This window comes from Rhinolophus hipposideros, assembly GCF_964194185.1.
Source record: "Rhinolophus hipposideros genome assembly, chromosome: 8".
NCBI classification, from domain to species: domain Eukaryota; kingdom Metazoa; phylum Chordata; class Mammalia; order Chiroptera; family Rhinolophidae; genus Rhinolophus; species Rhinolophus hipposideros.
This window is the reverse complement of record NC_138054.1, coordinates 4,346,554-4,366,472: the sequence shown is the minus strand read 5'-3', so window position 1 is coordinate 4,366,472 and position 19,919 is coordinate 4,346,554. Positions and strand designations below refer to the sequence as shown.

At 47.7% G+C, this 19,919-nt stretch overlaps 2 protein-coding genes across 5 annotated transcripts in view; one reads left to right on the top strand and one right to left on the bottom strand.

Annotated features, from left to right (window-relative positions):
- Positions 1 to 17,521, top strand: part of SLC22A23 (solute carrier family 22 member 23) — a 181,613-nt gene extending 164,092 nt beyond the window's left edge. The window contains exons 6-11 of one of the 3 annotated variants that reach the window (XR_013993856.1): positions 482 to 584; positions 3,254 to 3,486; positions 5,141 to 5,173; positions 5,299 to 5,318; positions 6,389 to 6,512; positions 16,894 to 16,908. Coding sequence is in view for 2 of the 3 variants with exons in the window: in XM_081057272.1 (XP_080913398.1) it covers positions 482 to 584; positions 3,254 to 3,486; positions 5,141 to 5,173; positions 5,299 to 5,322; positions 6,389 to 6,512; positions 16,894 to 17,281 (905 nt within the window). In the remaining variant the exon portion in view is untranslated. Of the gene's footprint in view, positions 1 to 481; positions 585 to 3,253; positions 3,487 to 5,140; positions 5,174 to 5,298; positions 5,323 to 6,388; positions 6,513 to 16,893 lie in introns of all 3 variants that reach the window. The other 2 variants (XM_081057272.1, XM_081057273.1) reach the window with 2 other exon arrangements.
- The window catches only part of PSMG4 (proteasome assembly chaperone 4), a 56,406-nt gene that overhangs the window by 25,462 nt on the left and 11,025 nt on the right, over positions 1 to 19,919 (bottom strand). The window lies entirely within an intron of this gene.

Below are 19,919 nucleotides of genomic sequence, written 5' to 3'. Positions count from 1 at the left end.
GCTACAGCCATCATATGTTCTGCCCACAAAGTTAAAGAGCATATCAGCGTGTGCTTCTCCCGGCCTCTGAGCAGTGGGAGATTGCGACAGATCAGACTCTATAAGGAAACAAACCACTGTTCTGATGTGCCCAGAACCTAATTAGTGCTCAGTAATCTAGAACATCATCATTTAGCCAGAGTGGAATGAGCCTATGCTGATGGTTTATTTGTGTGTCCAGCCTGGTTCCCAAGAAAGGCTTTGCAATGGGGCGGTACTGTATACTGACAGCGTGCCATGGCTCCTTTCAGACCCCATGGGGAAATTGGAACTGCAAAGTTAGAGAATTTGTGAATGCATTTTCTACTCTTCAACCCCTGACTTAAGGGGAGGGGGTGGAACACCTCCCCCTTTCATGATGCCCAAATTTGGGATATGGGGCTGTCGATGAGGCTGTCTGTCCAGGACTTGCCAAGAGGTCACAGGTTCTCTTTCTCTACAGAGCTGGAGAAGGAGCTTTCCCGGAGACCCAAGAAGGTCTGTATCGTGAAAGTGGTGGGAACCAGGAACCTATGGAAGAACATCGTGGTCCTATGTGTGAACTCGTGAGTCATCAGAGGGACACACCCAAGTCAAGACCATGGTCAGGGAGGGGCCGGAAAACAAAGCCACGAGAGGAAAAGCCAGCAGGTCCCCCATCCTCCCCAGCTGGACTTTTAATTATGACCGCTCACAGTCCTCTGGCCTACCCAGGGCTCCGCTCTTTGCTAAGGGGCCTTGCCTATGTCTGATAAGCCTGTCAGAGCTTCCTAACCAGTGGTCTGAAGGTTCCAAGTGCTGGAGGATATGCACCCCACCTCAGGGTAGTTAGTGCCCTAGCCAGCCACCCCCAGCCCAGTAGGCAGGCATCTTACATGGTGTGCTGCACAGGCCGGGAGCCCTGAGCTAGTACACACAGACATGTGTTCTTAGGACTGTCAGAGAGCAGGTTCACGTCCATGGAAATCGTGTGTTACCGTGTGCCTTCCAGTGAATGTACCTCCTTCAGAGGCACAATGGGTAGGGGACTCTAAGTCGGAATTTTCAGGCACTGGCACAGGAGAGGGGATTCGAGACCAGTGGGGCCCTGGCTCTCTCCTCAGCCAGGATGCTCATTGGCCTTGCTCCCACTTGGAGCCAGCGCCTACAGCCCAATCCTGGTCAGAGGCCCAAACTCCAAGGCAACTGCAGGTTGTGGTGGGCCATCCTGAACCCCCCCGAGTGAAACCCAGATGTGCTCTAAGAGACACATTGTCCACATCTAGCCCTACTGCCACAGTTTTGGACCCTGTATCCCGCAGTCACTCACACAGTGTCCTGACAGCTCGTTCCAGGCTCAGTGTGTACCTAGAAGGTATTTCCTGTTGACTCATAGTTCAGTAACCCTGTCCTTTCCTGACCACACAAGGTGGGCCCTCATTCAGGGTCAGAGGTCATCTGAGGGATTAACTCTCATTCAGGGCTAGAGGTCATATAGGCAAGTGGGGAGGGTTAAGTCATTTGGAGTTAGAGGTCATGGGGGGAGAGGGATTTGTACTCATTCATGAAAGGTCTCAGGACTGTTGTCAGATAAAGGGAGAGGTGCAGGGTTAAGTCTGGACCCACCATTCCTCACAGTCATTTCTATCAAAGTAGCTCCATTTAATCAGTTCTTGATATTGGAGTTCCAGATTAAATTTGGGGAAGGATACAAAAGGTTCTATAGACAAAATAGTGGGAGAGTTCAGATCTAATTTATGTCCTTCCTTGTCCTACAGATGAGGAGACCAGGCCCAAGCAAGGGAATGACCAGCCATGGTTCGTTGGTCAGGGCCAAGACTTCAGGCCTACCCTCCCGGCCCAGAGTTGGCTCTGGGCACAGCCACCATACCACTGTCCAATCTTGGGCAGACACTGGCTAGACCAATAGGGCCATTAAGAATGGAGTGACTTCTCCAAGTTTTATTTTGAAAACATATAAATTGTGACAGACAAGATGACGTTTCCATTTTAATGATTCTTATTGGGGGGCGGGGGAGGGAGGAATCCATCTCTCCAGCTTTGTTATCTTAAAATTACCTTTTGTGGTCTATCATAGCAAAAAAGTGGGCAATTTCCCTGAGACATCAGTAGGCACAGAAGAAGAGACAGTTATCCAGGATCCTAGGAGGCTAACCAAAGCAATTGCTAGATTGTAAGAGGATGACACATGGGAGCTGAGTCCTTGGCTATTTCCCAAGTGGAAATATATTCATTTGGCAAAGGGCAGCTTCCTACTGCAGTGGATGGGAGTCTGTTGCAGTTGAGCTTGATGCATTCTCAAGGTTTGATAAAAGCATGCAAGAGTCGTTGGGAGAGAAGGAAAGTTTTAGCTCTAGGACGGATGCAGAGCACTGACATAATGAATGGGTTCTCACAGCACAGAGGGCGTTTCACACACAGCCCTGTCCGAAAGAGCCCCTCAGCGCCCTGGGGGCAGCCCACGTGGTGTGTATCATTGCTGCCGCCTCCCTGGGCGTGCATATTTATGCCTGCTTCCCAGAGTGTACATCACACACTTCCAAGCAGGTCTCTGTGATCCTGTGGGGGCAGTAAAGACGCTTGACCCAGAAGTGGAGGGAAACAGTGGGAAATTAAGAATTGAAACAAAAGTCTCCTGACTTCCTCCTCGCTTCTTCAGGGTGACTTTGTCAAGCAGCAGCAGAAAAGGGTTGAATAGGTAACTCTCTGGATGGATACCCAAGTTTCCACAACTCTTGAGTGCCGAAGAAAGAGGCAGAGACGCAGATGGACAGTGTTACTCACTTGCTGGTTACTCACTTGCCAGCAGAGTAACCTTGTGCAAGCTGCGTCCCTCCCTGAGCCTGTTTGCCCACCTGTGAAGTGGGTCTGACAGTGGTTCTGACGGTGTCCATGTGGGATTTAATGAGTTGACACACAGGGAGCACTTTGTCTTAGATGTGGGGCTCCCGTGAAAGGTGCTGTTTGAACAGAAGTTCTCACTGCTTTTATGCTCATATCTTTCTGCCAAAGCGACGGCAGGGAGAGTGAACCTCCATGAGCGGGCACACTCCTGTCACGTCTCTGAAGTCCTCTCGGCATTGCACTCTGTTGTACATTCATTTATGCATGCTCTCAATTACACGTGGAGTCGCCTGTATATTTCCTGGGTATTGGACACAGTGACCTCCTGGGGATGCTGCGGTCCCTGTGTCTCTGCTTACCCCACACGGCCCTCTTGGTGTGTCTCCCACAGGCTGACAGGGTACGGGATCCACCATTGCTTCGCCAGGAGCATGATGGGCCATGAGGTCAAGGTGCCGCTGCTGGAGAACTTCTATGCTGACTATTATACCATGGCCAGCATTGCCCTGGCATCCTGCCTGGCCATGTGCCTGGTGGTCAGATTCCTGGGGCGCCGGGGAGGGCTGCTCTTCTTCATGATCCTCACTGCCCTGGCCTCGCTCCTGCAGCTCGGGCTCCTCAACTGTGAGTGGGGCAAAGCTGGGGGGGGGCAGGGGTCTGGCACGAAACAAAGGGTGTTTGAAAAGGCTGGGGTGACTTGAGAATAGTTTTCAGTGACCTGTTATTCCAAAATCAACAGTTTGGGAAGAACAGATTTAATTGGAATGTGGACAATGACTGCCTTTCTTCCCCCTTCCCCATCCTAATCCTGGGGCTCCAACTCAGAGCCTTCCTGGGGGCACCATGACTCTGGGCACATGAGGCCCTCGGGATCCTGGGGGACGTGGCTTCACTAATGGCCAGTCTACCTCTTTATGATACATCACACGACAAAGAACTTTTATTTTTCCTGTGAAAATAAGGGGGAAATAAATACATTTTGACTTTCTTGCATTGGGACACTGCTTTTCAGTAGATGTTCCCAAGTTCATCAGCTTGTCTTTGGACTGAAGAATTTCACATTAAATGTTTAAAATAATTTAAAGAAAAGTTAAGCAGCTCATGTAGCCCCTCCAGGTATAATAGGCAAACTCAGGACAGTACCTCGTGAACAAACACCCATCTCTGTGCATGGAAAAAACAGCAGGCATCTCTCTGACCTGCCCACTGGGAGACATGAATGAGCAGGGCAGCTGAGCCCTCCTCTTACCCAGGCACAGTCCTCCCAGGATAGGTTGGGACACTGCGGGGACACAGATGCCACTCATTAATTGTTCTCTCCTTCACAAGGAGAGCTAACTCGACTTGTGGGGATTGGGCTCAGTGACCGTCCAGCTGCACCATAGATCAGAACCACTGAGAAAACAAAAAGACTTCTAGTATTTCAGGTTTCCTAGTTGTGTCCAAGGTGCAAGAGTCAGTATCCAAAACAGAAGGAAGAGAAAGAAAAGACTCACAACTTTCTCAGCCTTATTGTACAAACTGGATTATAGAATAGTTGTTTTCAACCTCAGGAGCCATCTTTCTAACTTGGGCAAGTTCTCATGCATTCTACATCTTGCTGTGAGACTGGTCTTTGTTTCAGCTGTGACTGACAAGGAAACCAATAAGTGGTGTCTGTCTCCCAACCGTCCTGTCACCCTCCTCCATCCCCCAGGTGGGGCCTCTCTGAGCTCACGCAGTTCAAGTGGACATGCAGGGGAGCAGCAGCCCCTGGGAGTGTACAGTGTTCTTTGTCACCAAGCAGGAATGCCACAGGAACTTTATGCAAAGGACAAGTAGCTGTGAGGATCAGAGCTGGGAGCACAAGAAATGTTGCCTGGTGAATCTGTCCCCGCAGCACTCACAGCACTCATGCTCCCTGGAGCACAGACCAGCCTTGAATAATTTTATACACAATGAAATTAACCCTTTGGCTTGAGGTCAGGGAGGTGTGCTAGACTCCTTCTGAAGAGCTCAGTTTTCTCACCATGATCTGAAGCCAGTAGGGCTTTAGCTGCCTTTCAAAACACAAAGAGCTTTGTTTAGTCGAGTGCTAATTCCAGTGCCCCGGGACTGTCCCCAAAGATTTTCTCCCTCTCTCTGGCACTCTGGCCCCAGACCTGGAGGGAAATGCACTGAGAAACAAGTCACATGGAAACACGCAGTAGTCACTTCAGACTTAATGTGCTTTCTTTCTCCCTCTTTTCACACTTTCTTCATCGTCATCCGTGTGGATGCCACCATCTCCTTGGCCCAGTGATTGGAAAATACAGCCAGCAACCAGGCTCAGGTGAGCCCCAAATGTTCGTGCGTGCGTGTCATCTTTGTATTGCATCCAAATGGGCATTTTCATAAACACTCACGGACCTGTGGTTTCCCTCCCTCTTTTTCTCCTCCTCCCCATTACCCTCCAAGAGTTGCAGATGAAGTTGGCCGTAGGTTGGACACTATAAGCATACATTTGTGTTCTCTACCCCGTCTTGCCTCTAGAGAGTGGCTCATTCCCGTTCGCACGCAGCTTGCACGCATGCCCTCGCCTCTTCCCCTGGCACCAGTACCGGCAGTCTGCACAGGCCCTTGGCTGTTGCCCATGCAATGATGCACTTTGTCTTACGGACAGTGCCTGGGCGAGATCAGAAAGCCTGCGAAGTGTTGGAGGCCCAGCTGACCATGCTGCCAGGGGAAGCTGCTGTCCCCTTGTGAATCACGCAAGCCTGCTGCTCCCCACCGTGGGGATGGCAGAGCTGCTTCCATGCACCTCAGTGCTGCTGTCACGTGTGCCTGGCCTGCCCCCAGCCTATGCCACCCAGGCCTTTCACAGTGAGAGCCCTGAGGTCCTCATGCAGCCTTGCAGGAACCTGAACTGTGCTCTAACTGTATGACCCCAACAGCATGCCGTGGCCCTACGCTACACTCCACCTTGGCATGAGGTCAGACTCTGGTACCATTTGCGAGATGCTTGGGTTGGTTGAGCCCCTTTCCCACCAGGCCCACAAATTCTCCTGTTTGGGTTATTTGAGTTTTTGTTCCCTTAAATCAAGCTTAAGATACCCTGTCCTGTGCATTGGACTGGGCAAACCTGAGGCGGGAATAGCCAGGGCTCTCTGAAAAGCAGAGACCTTTGTCTGGAGCCAACGTGGAAGGCTGGAACAGGAGACCACAGCCTTCCTTCCTGCCAGGCTAGCTTGTGGCCTAAGGAATGCTGGCAAAGTCAGCGTGTGCTCCAGCTTTCAAGACCCACAAGGGACTCGCAGGAACCCGGGCAAAGTCTTCTGCCAAGAGGGTCTGACCTTCTATGCCTGGAGGCACTCCTCCATCTCCAGAGGGAACTGAGCACCCCGGTCTGCACCGGAAACTGGAGAGAGGGGATGAGGGAAGACCATTCGCATGGTCCCAGGCCTCCCTCCTCCCATCTCCCCCTGCTCTCTGTACCCTGGCCCTTCCCAGCTCCCTTTCCCCTTCCCTTCTGCCCAGCCCTCACCGTGCCCGTCTGACTCTCCTTCAGGTATGAGCGACAGTGTCAAGGACAAGTTCTCCATCACGTTTTCCATCGTGGGCATGTTTGCCTCCCACGCGGTGGGAAGCCTCAGTGTGTTCTTCTGTGCAGAGATCACCCCCACGGTGATAAGGTATGTAATGGGACACGTAGTCCTAGGACCCACGGAGGGCTGCCTCTTTATTGTTCACCGGGCTCCTGGTGAATTAACCAATGTCGGCTTTGTTCTGCCCGGGCCTCTGGAAAAGGGTGATGCGTGTGCTAAGCATATAAGCTGCAGGGTGGGGTGCTCCGCCCTGCCCCTGAGGCAACTGAGAATCAGGGAAGAACTCCACCCTGGGTCCTGTCCAGGCAGTAGCCAGAGGAATGGGGGGCAGCAGGGAACTTTCTGGGGGACAGGAAACACAGCAATGATTGGAAAAGGAGAAAAATCCATAGATAACGTATACCCGTATTTCACCTAAAATCAAATGCTATCAACTCTTCTAAGAGGCCTCAATTTGAAAAATCTGTTTCAAAATAAAAATTGTAGTAGAAAGGACTTTATTTTTTTACTGGCTTGAAAAGTTGATGTCACTAGTCCAAAGAAAGGCCTCGTAGAGAGAGCCCCGGAAGTTGTATCTTCGGTATACTTAACGACTGTGTATCATGAACCTGCTGTGTGCGGGCAGTAGGCCCAGGGGTCAGGACAGCACAGACACAGCCCTGATGGTTTGTGGTTATTTCACGCTTTCCTGAAACCTGGTGTCAACTTGTGCTCCTTTTGTTTTAGTTCTTGAAGTGAGGTTTGGTCCTTTCTGATCCTGTCCCTGGGTAGTGGTCAGCGGGCACTCACACCACTTGATGTTACTAAGATTATAGCATAATAAAGGGTTTGCCTGTATTTAAAAAAGGACCACTTAACTGCAAAGTCCTATCGTTTTCCTGTAATTGCTGTGTGTGACTTACAGCAGAGTTCATCTTGATTTACTTTGAACTTTGTATGAGAATATCATTAGCATTTCTAACACATGCTTTTTTTCAAATATAAATTGTGAATATGGGCAATTATTCAGCTGTGAGATAAAACCCAGAAGTCAGCATGACAACACCCTTTCCACCCTTACTTTCCCACATGGGAAAACAAGTAGAGGCCAATACGGTTCAAGACAGGATATGTGCAGACTAATTATTTCAGCCCCAAGGCTGCTGGGAAGGACTCTGGGAGAAGGCAGGTAGGTTCATAGACTCTCTTCCTTCCCACATTTCCGGTAGTCATGCTGACAACAGAATTTTCACATGACTTCATTTTGATTCATTCACCTGGATTTTTACAATACATGCCAAGCCTGAAGATTCCTCAGTACCTGTGGAATAAAATGCCAAGGAATTGTATATTTAAGAAAAAAGCAATTAAATGGCAAGTAATTCATCCTGTCCAACCCTCTGCCTGAGCCAAAGTGAAGAAGAGCCTGAAGCTTGTTTTATGCTAGAAATTGTAAAATACGTTAGGCAGACAGCAGCTCCCTCTGTCTTTTCTTTACCTCGTTAAACTTCCTTTACAAAAGATTACTGCAGAGGATTCTTTCAACAGAGCAGAAGTCAAGTTTAGACCTCTGGCTTTTGGCTGCCCTCTCCCAGCTTTTGTGTGATTATGGATATTTGTCTGGGGATGGCCACCCCTTCACTCCGGTAGTGAGTAGACCTTGTTATTCATTGTGAGATTTTGTTTAAGAAGCTAAACTGAAGGAAATGCAGTATCCTTTTCCTCTTTGATGCAAATCTGGAAAGATGATTTGGGGATAGAAATTCAACAAATATGTTCTCAGCTTCAGCTTGCCAAGATGACGAACTAGAAAAATACTGGCCCCTCGGTGATATTTGTGTACTTGTAGAGAATAAAAGGAAATTCAGTCCAAAGGTGGGGAGCGAGGTGATGGAGGCGGGGGGGTCTCCCAGCCAGGATGGAAGAATTTCTGGTGTTACTGATGAACCATTCTTCACACCGTTTCCTTCAGAAGGCCATCTCTTCTAACATGTACACTCGGGGACAGTTCCCACAGAGCACGTAGGACAGGAGTGGCTTTCTTACCCGCCCCCACACTTCACACAGATAAATCCAGGGTAACTAGGATGGGCAACTTGCGGTCTGTGAGCATCATTTTTCTTAATACAAAACTAGCCTTTTTCTAAACACACCTTCTGAACAAGAACAGTAGTACAGGTACAAGCTGCCAGGATTGATGACCCGCAAATAGTAGGATAAGAGCCTTCCTGCACAAAAAACTGCAAAACTCCATTGTCCAAGAATGACAGTGACTCACCAGAGTCCTAATTAATGAATTCCTACTGTTTTGTGAGATTCCATCCAGACTTTCTATTGCAGAGAAGCGTTTCCCTCCTATGCAGGCCCATCCAGATGCTGTTCATGTATCATCGGCCGAGGAAACAGGTTCTTCTCAGATTTGTTTCTCAGGCTTCAGGGGTTGGCTAACTGCAGCGGGTTGGGAAGGCCCCCGGGTCTGCGGCACCCTCTCTGCTTTGGCTTGGACAGAAGTGGCGGGGGTCAGGGTCGATCCAGATCCAGTCAGCAGGTGATCTTTTCTACGCAGTGCCCACCTGGAAGCTGCAGGTGGGAGCCCCTCAGGCCTCCGCTGTCTTCTTGTCCCTTCACAAAGGCGTCGGGTAAGAGAGGAGGCAGGTGCTGGTGACAGTAAGCCTGCTTCACCTTCCCACAATTCCTCGCAGGTTCCCTCAGAACTCTGGGCCTTAGCTGTGAATCCCCCACTCTGTCTGAGCTCATCTGCACTGCTTCCCCTCAGGCCGTCCCACCCCTTTCTTCTTGCAAGGATTCTTGAAACATGCCTTCTCTGGAAACTTCCTTCCGACTAACTCATCCCTGTTCCCACCTCAGGATTAAACCCAGGCCCTGATGTCCTGTTCTAAAGTTGCCTCAAGAACAGGCACTAAGGGCAAAGATGGCCTATGTTTAACATGACATCTGGAATCTGTTTAACTTATTTTAAAACTTATGTCTTAAAAATATACATGTATATAATTTTATAATAAATGCTCAGTGAGTGGCCTGAAGCCAAGGAGAGAAAGCACACATGCTCAAAACTGAGTAGTAGGATGAGAGACAAAGTGCAGAGGATGTGGCCTAAAGCCTAAGATTCGGGTCTTTAGCACGGAGGAAAGAGCGGGAGGGGGTGGCACATGGTCCCAGGGGCCACTCTGCCCTACAAAGGAGACTACTTATGACCACCTTATGAGGCAGTCATGATGGGGGAAGAGAAAGTGTATGTAATGGTCTGGCCTCACTAAATGAAAACTAATTTTGTGCACTATTAGCCCTGCCTGAATATTTTTGACAGTTTTTTTTTATTTCTTTAAAAATTGAAAAATATTTGTTCATTCTTGACTTCACAAAAATCTAGTAAAGACAAACTAAGTAATATAAAAGGGGAAGCGAAAAATGGGAGATGTGTTTAAATGCTGGGATTCACATGTGTAAGCCCAACGTGAGAAAATTAATTCATTTGCTACTTTCAGTAAATTTCCTTGTACTTGAGTCTTATCCTTAAAGTAATTTAGAAATTCTTACTAGTAAAATAAAGATATCCGGTGGATGTTCAAATTTTTGTGCTCATAAAGCAGAGGTAAAGCTTGCCCTCCTCTGTTGCCTTTTATCTGTAAATTGCGGCAGCCTACTGTGCTATTTAAACATGGGCATATGCTGCCCTCTACTGACAACCTAGAGAAAAGCAGAAAAGTGCACAAAATCGGCTTTTGGGGGGAAGAAAATGAAGCTATCACCTTAAAACCAAGCGTGTAGTGATGCCATTCTCTAAACTGAGATTGCAACAAGAAAACTCAAAGCCAAAAATGGCAAACCAAATTCTGCCAAAATTGTTTCCAATCTAATTTTAAGGTATCTTTGATAGAAAACCAAACAGAAAATTGCTTTCATGGAAAAAAATATATAGACATATTGCACATTATATATGCAAGTGTACTTACATATATATGTGGGTACTTTTTTAATGATCCATCTAATGCTACCAAAAATCATATATTTCATTTCATTTGATATGATTTATTAACATATCGATATAATACAGCTCATTTGGCATGATGAAGGGAGACTTGTCCAGTACTGAGCACTGTTCCTTTAACCATGAATCTGTGTTCAGCTTTCCTTGTGGGGCTGTGCCTTCTTCCTTCCTGCATATCAAGCTGCACATGTGGTCTTTACATGCACCGAGCAGGGTAAGTCTCTCACTGTTTGTCAGTGGCATCCACACCTACTGGCAAGGTCAGGTGGAGACCTGGGAGGTTTCAGAGGAAACGATGTCTTATTGGTAGCAAAGGCCCAACGGACACATCGACTATCCCTGGCATCCGATATGTCCCTTGCCGCATCCTGTGGCTTCCTGAAGCAGCCGGAACCATCAAAAAGACTAAGTGGCTATGTTAGGTGTTCATATCATTCATCTTACAGATGGAGTCATTCCTTGACCTTGAAGGATTCATAGACTAATAAGGATGGTAGTAAGCATATATACAAACACTAACAGAAAAGTGTAGAGTGTCTTTAAAAGGTTGTCCGGAACCCTCTGACTGGGAAAGGGGTATCTTGGAGACACTCCCCCAAAACACTGCTGTTTCTCATTTGTGTCCCTTTGATGGCCCAGTAGCACAATGATGTGACTATTCCTATACCACCTTCAGTCTCTTCCTTGGCAAGAGGCTTTCTAATACATAGTACCAATGACACATCACAGCCTGGGTGAGATGTGGCTGTCTGTTTTCCTCCACAGTTAAGGTTAGGGAATTCTATTACTCATTGAGTGTATTAGTTATCTATTGCTGTGTAACAAATTACCCCAAAACTTAGTGGCTTCAAACAATGCATGCAATTGTCTCACAGTTTCTGTGGGCAGGAGTCTGCATGGCCTAGCTGGGGCCTCAGCGTCAGGGTCCCTACAAGCTGTAATCAACTGGGGTAGAATTAGTCTTCAAGCTCATTCGGTCATTGGCAGGTGTCTTAGTCCATTCAGGCTGTTATGGCAGAGTACCATAGAATGGGTGGCTTATAAACAACAGAAAGTTATTTCTCACATTTCTGGAAGGGAGGAAGTCCAAAAGCAAGGTGTCAGCAGATTTGGTGTCTGGTGAGGGCCTGCTTCCCAGTTCATAGACAGCAGTCTTCTTGCTGTGTCTTGACGTGATGGAAGGGGCAAGAGATTTCTCTGGAGTCCCTTTTATGAGGGCACTAATCCTATTCATTAGGGCTCCATCCTTATGACCTCATCACCTTCCAAAGGCCCTACCTCCTAATAGCATCACATTGGAGACTGGGGTTCAACATATTGTTACCGGGAAATGATGTTGTACCTCGGGTCTTGTCTTCTTGAAGGAAAGACTTCAATCAAGAGACAGAATTTTGTGCAGTATGAACAGCACAAGTTTATTAGTAAAAGAGAATACATTCCGAGACATGGCGCAGGCTGACCCAAGAGACGGAAGCAGCCCCGCCTTACATTGCAGGAAGGCTTTTATTTCTGTGGGCAGAATTACTTCCTCCTCTTTCTTCTCTGGCATTTAACAATATTATTTATTTAATTTAGAGATACATGTAAACACATCCCCTTTATTTAGGGGTACATGTAAACACATTCCCCTTGGGGTATATGTAAACCTGGAATCCTACTGGGCTAATAAGGTGTTGGTGGTCCTGAGAAGCAGGATGGGTTCCCCCCTTCTTTGACTTTTAACCACATCTCTTTGATTTAGAGGTATGTGTAAGCCTGGAGACCTGCTGGGCAGCTGCCAGGGGTCTTGAGCCAAATAGGAGCTGCAGCAAGGGGCTTTCTAACCGGGGCTGTCTCTCCTTCTCCTGCTCGTTTCTATCCATCTACTTACCCTACCAATATGAATTTAGGGGGACACAAACATTCAGACCATCACATCAGGATTCAGTTCCTCACTGGCAGTTAGACTGAGGGCCTTAGTTCCTTGTTGGCTGTTGACTGGAAGCCACCATAGTTCCTTGCGACGTAAACCTCCACAATGTAGCAGCCTGCTTCATCAAAGCCAGCAAGAGTATCTGCTAGAAGTCACAGTCTTTTGTAACCTAATCATGGAGGGATGTCTCATTACCTTTGTTGTATTTTATTAGTAAAAAGTGAGTTACTAGGTTAGCCAATACTCGAAGTACTGGGTGTGAGCACTAGGTGGTGGGAATGATTAAGGCCATTTTAGAAATCTGACTACCATGCTGAGTAAATACCCAGGCGCCAGGCCAGTTCTCAGCCAGTGCCTGGGTAGAGGCTAGGAATAGCTAAATGAGTCAGATCTGGCTCCTGCCCTTGAAAACCTCTTAAGTCTATTAGAGACACACAGACATGCAAACAGGAGTGAGTCTGGGCTCTAACTCAAGTGTGCTGAGGATATGGTGGGGGCAGCTGAGAGGGAGGGAGGGCAGGGCAGAGAGGCTGAGAGCACTTTGAAGTACGTACAGCCTGTACTAGGGTGCTGCCGGGGACGGGATTCCAGGGAGAGGAGGCAGCGGGCAGAGGCGCACGCACAAAGGAACAGCACCAGACGATGCAATGAGCTGGAGCAGAAGTCTCTGGAAGGGAGAGAGTGATGGGAGTGAAGCAGCTTCCCGAGGCATTGTTTGCGGGGCTTGGGGGGGAGGAAGAGGAAGAAGGACCGAAGTGCTTCCAGCACCCTCTTGCAACCTTCAGGTCGCCATGCTACCGCTGGCGACTTTGGGCCCATAAGAAGTGCTCCTCCTTTTAGCCTCTCAGTTCTTGAACGTGCTCAGCTCAGGCCCTGCTGTCAGGCTCCTCGCCAGCCCTCACCAGACTCCACCACCCCTGAACCAATCCACTGATCTCCACTGTCCTCCTGCTATTGGTCACTTATTTAATATTGATGCAGCAAGAAGAAGATAGAAGTGCATTGATATTTCTGCTCTGTGGAGCCAAAAGAAAAGGGGAAGAGAGGTGTCTTCTATTTTTTTGTTATTTAACATGACAAAATGGGGAAAGACCACCCATTGCGCCACCCATGTACACACAATTGTCATTTTTATATTTTGTTCGAGAAAAATGTTTGCAAGGCTGTGCTAAGCACTCTTTACCATGGAACTGTGTGTCTGGTTCAGTGACCCTCGGGTACAGCTGTCCACGTGCTGAGCCCCAAGACCGCCCTCCCTGCCTCAGGGCCCCTTGTCCCTGCCACCCTGTTGATTCAGGACTGGCCAGCCACAGGGCCTGTTGTAGCAGGACAGCAGGGAGCAAAGGCAGGGACTCTCTCCCCTCCTTGGTGACAGGAAAGCCCCGAGAAGGTCCTGGAGAGGTGAACCTGCAAAAAAGAGCAGAAACCCCCACCTGAGGAGCAGGGGTGACAGGCAAAGGGGAGCCAGACAGTCTTGTGAGTTCTCAGGAAGAAAAGGAAAGGCCTGGGTGGCCTCCAAGGCTAGAAGCTTTGGAGACTTGTGTCAACAGGAGGCCCCCTCAGCTAAAACAGTTTTGGGGTTTTCTTAGCAGCTTTATTGAGGTATAATTTACACACCATAAAATTCATCCATTTTTAGTATACAATTCAGTAATTTTTAGTGCAGTCATCACCACAATCCAGTTACAGCACATTTCCAGCGCCTCAGAAAGTTCCCCCATGGCTCTTTGCAGCCTGTTCCCACTCCCAACACTAGGCAACTACTAATCTGCTTTATATTTCTATAGATTTGCCGTCTTTTGGACATTTCATATAAATGGAATCATACGATCACTTAGCATAACATTTCTGAAATTCACATGTTCCTTTTCTATTCTCTGAACACTACCCCACTGTACATGACATTTTGTTTCTCCAGTCACCAGTTGATGGACATTTGAATTCCATCCAGTTTTTGGCTATTACAAATAATGTGACAAAGAACATTTGCTGAATAGTTTTTATATGGACATGTTTTCATATGTTTCATAGGCGTGGAATTGCTCAACTACACAAAAGTTTATCTTTAACTTTTTAAGAAACTGCCAAGCTTTTCCACAGTGGCTACACCATTTTTCTTTCCTATCAGCAATGTATGAGGGTTCTAGTTCTCTGCCTCCTCGTTAGCACTTGTTAGTATCTGTCTTTTTTATTATAAGCATCCCAGTGTGTGTAAAATGGTATCTCATGGTGGTTGTATACACATTTCTCTAGTAAGTGATGATGTACATCTTCTTGTGTGCTTATTGGGTATTTCATAGTTTACATAGTTTCTCTAGAGAAATTATTTAAATCTTTGTCCCATTTTTTTCAAATTGGGTTCTCTTCTTACTGAGAGTTCTTTATATATTCTGGATACAAGTCCTTTATCAGATATGCTTCGTAAGCAGTTTCTTCCAGTATGGCCTGTCTTTTCATTTTTTTAAGAGTGTCTTTTGGAGGGCAGAACTTTTTAATTATGATAAAGTTCAAATGGTCTTGTTTTTTCTTAGAGATCCTGCTTTTGATGTCATCAGTTAAGAAATCTTTTTCCTAACCCAAGTTCACAAATATTTTTTTCTTCTAGAAGTATTATAATTTTAGCTCTTACATTTATGTCTGTGATCTATTTGTAGTTCATTGTGTATGATGTGCATGTGGCTATCCAATTGTCCCAGTACCACTTGTTGAAAAGACTCTTTTCCCCATTGCATTTGCCTCTGTCCAAAATCAGTTCACCATAAATATCTGGGTTTATTTCTGAACTGTCAATTCTGTTCCCTTGATCTACATACACCAATACCACACTGCCTTAATTATTGTAGCTTTATCCTAAGTTTTGAAATTGGAAAAGTTAGTGCTCAGATTCTGTTATTTTTCAAAATTGTTTTAGCTATTCTGAGTCCTTTGCATTTCCATATAAATCTATAGATCAGCTTATCATTTTCTGTAAAAAAAAAAATCATATTGCAATTTGATAGGGATTGTGTTGAATCTATAGATCAATTCAGGAAGAATTGTCATCTTAACAATTTTAAGTCTTCCAATCCAGGAACATGAACTGTCTCTCCATTTATTTTTATCTTTTTAATTTTTTCTCAGCAACGTTTTCATCATCCACGTTTTCATCATACACGCCTTGCACTTCTTTTGTTCTTTATTTCTAAGCATTTTATTCTTTTGATTGTGCATGGAATTTTCTTACTCTCAGCTTCTTCTTCTTTGTTGCTAGCGTGTAGACATACAGTCAACTTTTATACGTTGATCTTGTGTCCTTGTAGAACAGCATCTTTGTAAGTCCGAGGCATGTACAGCGTCAACCTCTCATCCCAGGCTCCTCAGGACCTGGGGGCTCACATCTGTCTCCTACACTCTGTAGGGGCCTCCTCTCTGCCTAAGCACAGCCAGGAATAAAGGTCACTTCACTAAAGGACAATGCCCAACTACTGATCAACCAACCGAAATCCACATCCCTGCACCTTCTGCCCAGTGGTCTGGACCTGCTCTTTAAGGAGAGGCAAACAACTGCCTTGAGACAAGACCTCCTCGCCTGGCCCCTTCATTGTGGCCACAGAGCTGACTGTCCAGCCCTGTCTAGCTTGTGCAGTGAGGGCACAGTGGGACCATCACCTCCTGTCACCTGAACACCATGGTCCTCTTTACTGCGGCCCAGCACCGCACTGCTTTCTCCATGTCCACATAACACTTTCTTCCCAATAACATACCTTTATGTCAAAATAGATGTTAGAGTTATAACAGTTTTTTCACATGTTCTGTATCTACTAATCCCTTTGGGACTTTTGATAGGTTCCCTCCTATGGCAGAGGAGCAGAGGTAAACATGTCAAGCGCTAGGCTTGCATTGAGTACTTGCTGAGCTCAGTACTGCAGTGAATTTGTGTCGGTGCATAGCTTCTGGCAAAACATTTCCCAGAGATGGGACAGTTTCCACCGGTGCAGAATGATTTTAGGAAATACACGGGAACAACAATAAATAACATCAACTCACAGTGAGAAAATTGCTATCTTTTGTCGAATCTTCCAATGTCTCTGATTGTGGCCAGGAGAGAAAAGCTGGTAGTGTCGGTATGTCTTTCATGACTCTTTCATCCGAGCCGTCCTCCACCTCCCCACCCCCACCACAATAACCCTTTTCTAAAGGAAGCGCAAGCCTTGGGAAGATAGTATCCTTTAATAATACTGTTTTTCATTGTACGTATTTTATTTATGGCAAGTGACACTGGTTTTCCATTTACAGTGATATTATAAAGTTGTCTTTCAAAATAAAGTAAACAGTTCTGAGTTGATGAGGGAACTGGTAACTGCACTAGAGGTGGTGGACAGACACGGCCCGGTGAAGGTGCTCTGGGACGCCCCGTGTGGGAGGCTGCACTGGTGTGGGGCCCGGGATCCCGGTGGCCACCGCCCAAGCTGGGCTTCTCCGGTCGGCCAGGAACTTGCCCTGTGATCCTGGTCAAGCCGTGTCCGCACTCTGGGTGCACCCGGGTCTGACCATGGACGCTGACCGTGTGTGCTCGCGCCCTCCTGCAGGTGTGGCGGGCTGGGACTGGTGCTGGCCAGCGCGGGCTTCGGCATGCTGACGGCACCCATCATCGAGCTGCACAATCAGAAAGGCTACTTCCTGCACCACATCATCTTCGCCTGCTGCACGCTCATCTGCATCATCTGCATTCTCCTGCTGCCTGAGAGCCGCAACCAGAGCCTGCCCGAGAACATCTCCAACGGGGAGCACTACACGCGGCAGCCGCTCCTGCCGCACAAGAAGGGGGAGCAGCCGCTCCTGCTCACCAACGCCGAGCTCAAGGACTACTCCGGCCTCCACGACGTGGCCGCCGCCTCCGCTGCCGGGGACGGGCTGCCCGACAACGCCACGGCCAACGGCATGAAGTCCTGCAGCTCGGGGCACGGCCTGCCCTGAGGGGGCGCTGTGGGTTCCCGGGGTCGGGGGCTGTTGGGGCACAGGCTCCCAGACGGACCTACACGTGGCCAGGCCCGGAAAACCCAACTCGGACGCCACCGAATCAGGAGACTTTCAACTGGTGTGGGGAAATTCTGTCTTTCCAAAACTCTAAGGATCGTGTGTTTGAGGAAGCAAACTCTTTGGAATTAACCCTTCAAAAACTTTCTTTTCTGCCATTAAATGTTTGTATTTATTTTGGTCATTTTTACGAGAAGCACTTTATTCCCTTTCCTCTCACTGATCTTGAAATGGAAGCACCTCTTTTGGAAGAGGGACCCAGTTGCCCGAGGAAGACGCTGTTAGTAACCGAGCACATCGACCAGTCTCCTCCCTGTAGGTCAGCCGGCCACTCTCACCCAGTCCCTCAGAGCCACCAGATGTCACCTCTGCCGGCCAGGGCCGCGTCCCAAGGCCGCCTGCCTGTGTACAGAGACCCAGCCGATCATGGAGCAGTTCCATGACTGCAGTTTAGACACAGTGAAATGTAAATCATTAGGTTTTTGCTAGAGAGTCTGTGTATGGTTTGTAAAGGTTTTTCTCTATTTGTAAGGTCAGAGCTTCTGTTCCATGTGTTGGGGCAAAGCTGCTCACAAATATCATTAAAACCAGCTTAGTGTTTCCTTCGAGACCATCCTTTTGTACTTGATGCTGGAAGCTCTTTAGGATAAAGCTTAAGCATTTCAGCCCAAATCTTAAACAATTAGTGGTAATGTCACCAGTCTTCTGACACGTTTGCCAGTTAAGATCACAACTAGCCAATGTGTTGAGGTCTGAGACATGTTAACATGATTAATATTCCTTCCCAGATTTAGCTCCAGCAGCAAAGTTCCCTCTTCCACAGTGAACATGGCTACTTTCTGGACTAAAAACAATAGGAAAGAACTAAAATAGATGACTAAGACAAACCCGCAGAAGGGAGGGCTGCTCTCCCAAATATGGCCCGTCACCCACATCTCGAGCACACATCATGTAGAAATCACCAGCTTGGATGACTGTCATCTCTCACTGACTTCACACTGAGAGACTGCAAAGCCTGTGGGAGACAGTCCCCCTCAGGTCTGCCTTTGCCTACTTCCTGTCACTTTTGTCAGTACAGAGGTGGGGGCTTCGGGCAAGGAGTGGGGTTCTCACTGGTTAGTCCAACTGACCTCCAGCCTCTTAAAGCATCAAGACCAATTGAGAGAAAGCAATAACTCACCAAAGTTTAACTCTTACCCTCGTCCCCAATATCCAAGGGTTTTCCATTGTGTTCTTCATTTTGTTCCAGACAATGAAGGCTTCCTCTTGCCTTTTCACATCAGGTTTTCTCCGCCTGTCTGAGGAGTGTTTCAGAGGAACCTTGGAGGGCCTCCTCGAGGACTCCCAGGGGACCACTAAGAAACAAGCTTCACTGGCACAGGCAGGCACGCCACCTTGTAGCAACATAGAGACCTGATATTTTGGACAGCCTAGGTTCCTTCTAGAATTGTCCACCTCCCCACTTTGTGACACGTGTCTTTGCCATAGGCTCTGTTCTTCCAGGGGAATCGTAGTCTCGGGTCTGTGTGACCCCCAGCTAACGGTTACTAGAACTCAAAGGGCCTGAAAAGAGGTTGATTCAAGTTCCCTTTCTCCCCTTCCAGCTTTCTACTTGTTCTGCTTCTTACTGTCTCCACCCACCACTCTGCTCCAAATCTGGTAGAAAATAACAGGAGCCTGCTGACTTGGTAACAACATTGTGAGGTGAACACGCTTGCAGGCATGTGTGATTCCAGTGAGCAAACCACACGTTCTCTGTCTCATCGGTGGGGCCTGGGGTGTCCAGCCTCATCCAAGGGCCGGCTGCCCAGGAAGGCAAGCCCTCTGGCCAGTGTCCCCAGCTCCACCTGCTCCAAGCCCAGCTCATCTTGCCTTCCCTCATCTCTTTTAAGTCACTTTTGTTCCATGTTTCAATGTTAGTCCCATTCACCTTACTTTAAAAAGGCCTTTACAAATGTGCAGCCTTCGCGTGCCAAACTTGTGAAATACCCTTTGCCTTCTTTAGAGTCCTTGGCAGAAAGCCACCTGGCAGCGAGACCCCTTAAGTCCGAGACACCACATATGCAGTGGCCAAGCCACTGGGCAGTTGGGGACGGTGGGAAGCAGCCAGTGAGGTCCTGGGCCTGCACCTGCCACGTACACATCTGCAGCCATCACCCAGCACTAGGACCTCCTGCAGTCCCTTTACTGTACAACAGAAGGACTTGTGAGACCTTCTTTAAGAAACACTGAAGCTATGGCGTGCTGCCGGTTATGCCTAGGAAGGCGGAGGAGAGGAACAGCACTTACAAACTCCACGATCTCTAATCTCCATCTTAAATGACAATAAAAATACCGGTCCAGCAGAGACAGTCAGCACTGTCACTTCAGCAATCAGAACTAACTCATGGATGACTAGAAGAGAGGCTAGCTGTGAGGACTCGGTTCTGGAGACGTGGACATGAATGAGGTCGACATTTGATACTGTGTTCCCCGAAAATAAGACCTAGCCGGACAATCAGCTCTAATGCGTCTTTTGGAGCAAAAATTAATATAAGACCCGGTCTTATTTTACTATAAGACTGGGTGTTACATAACA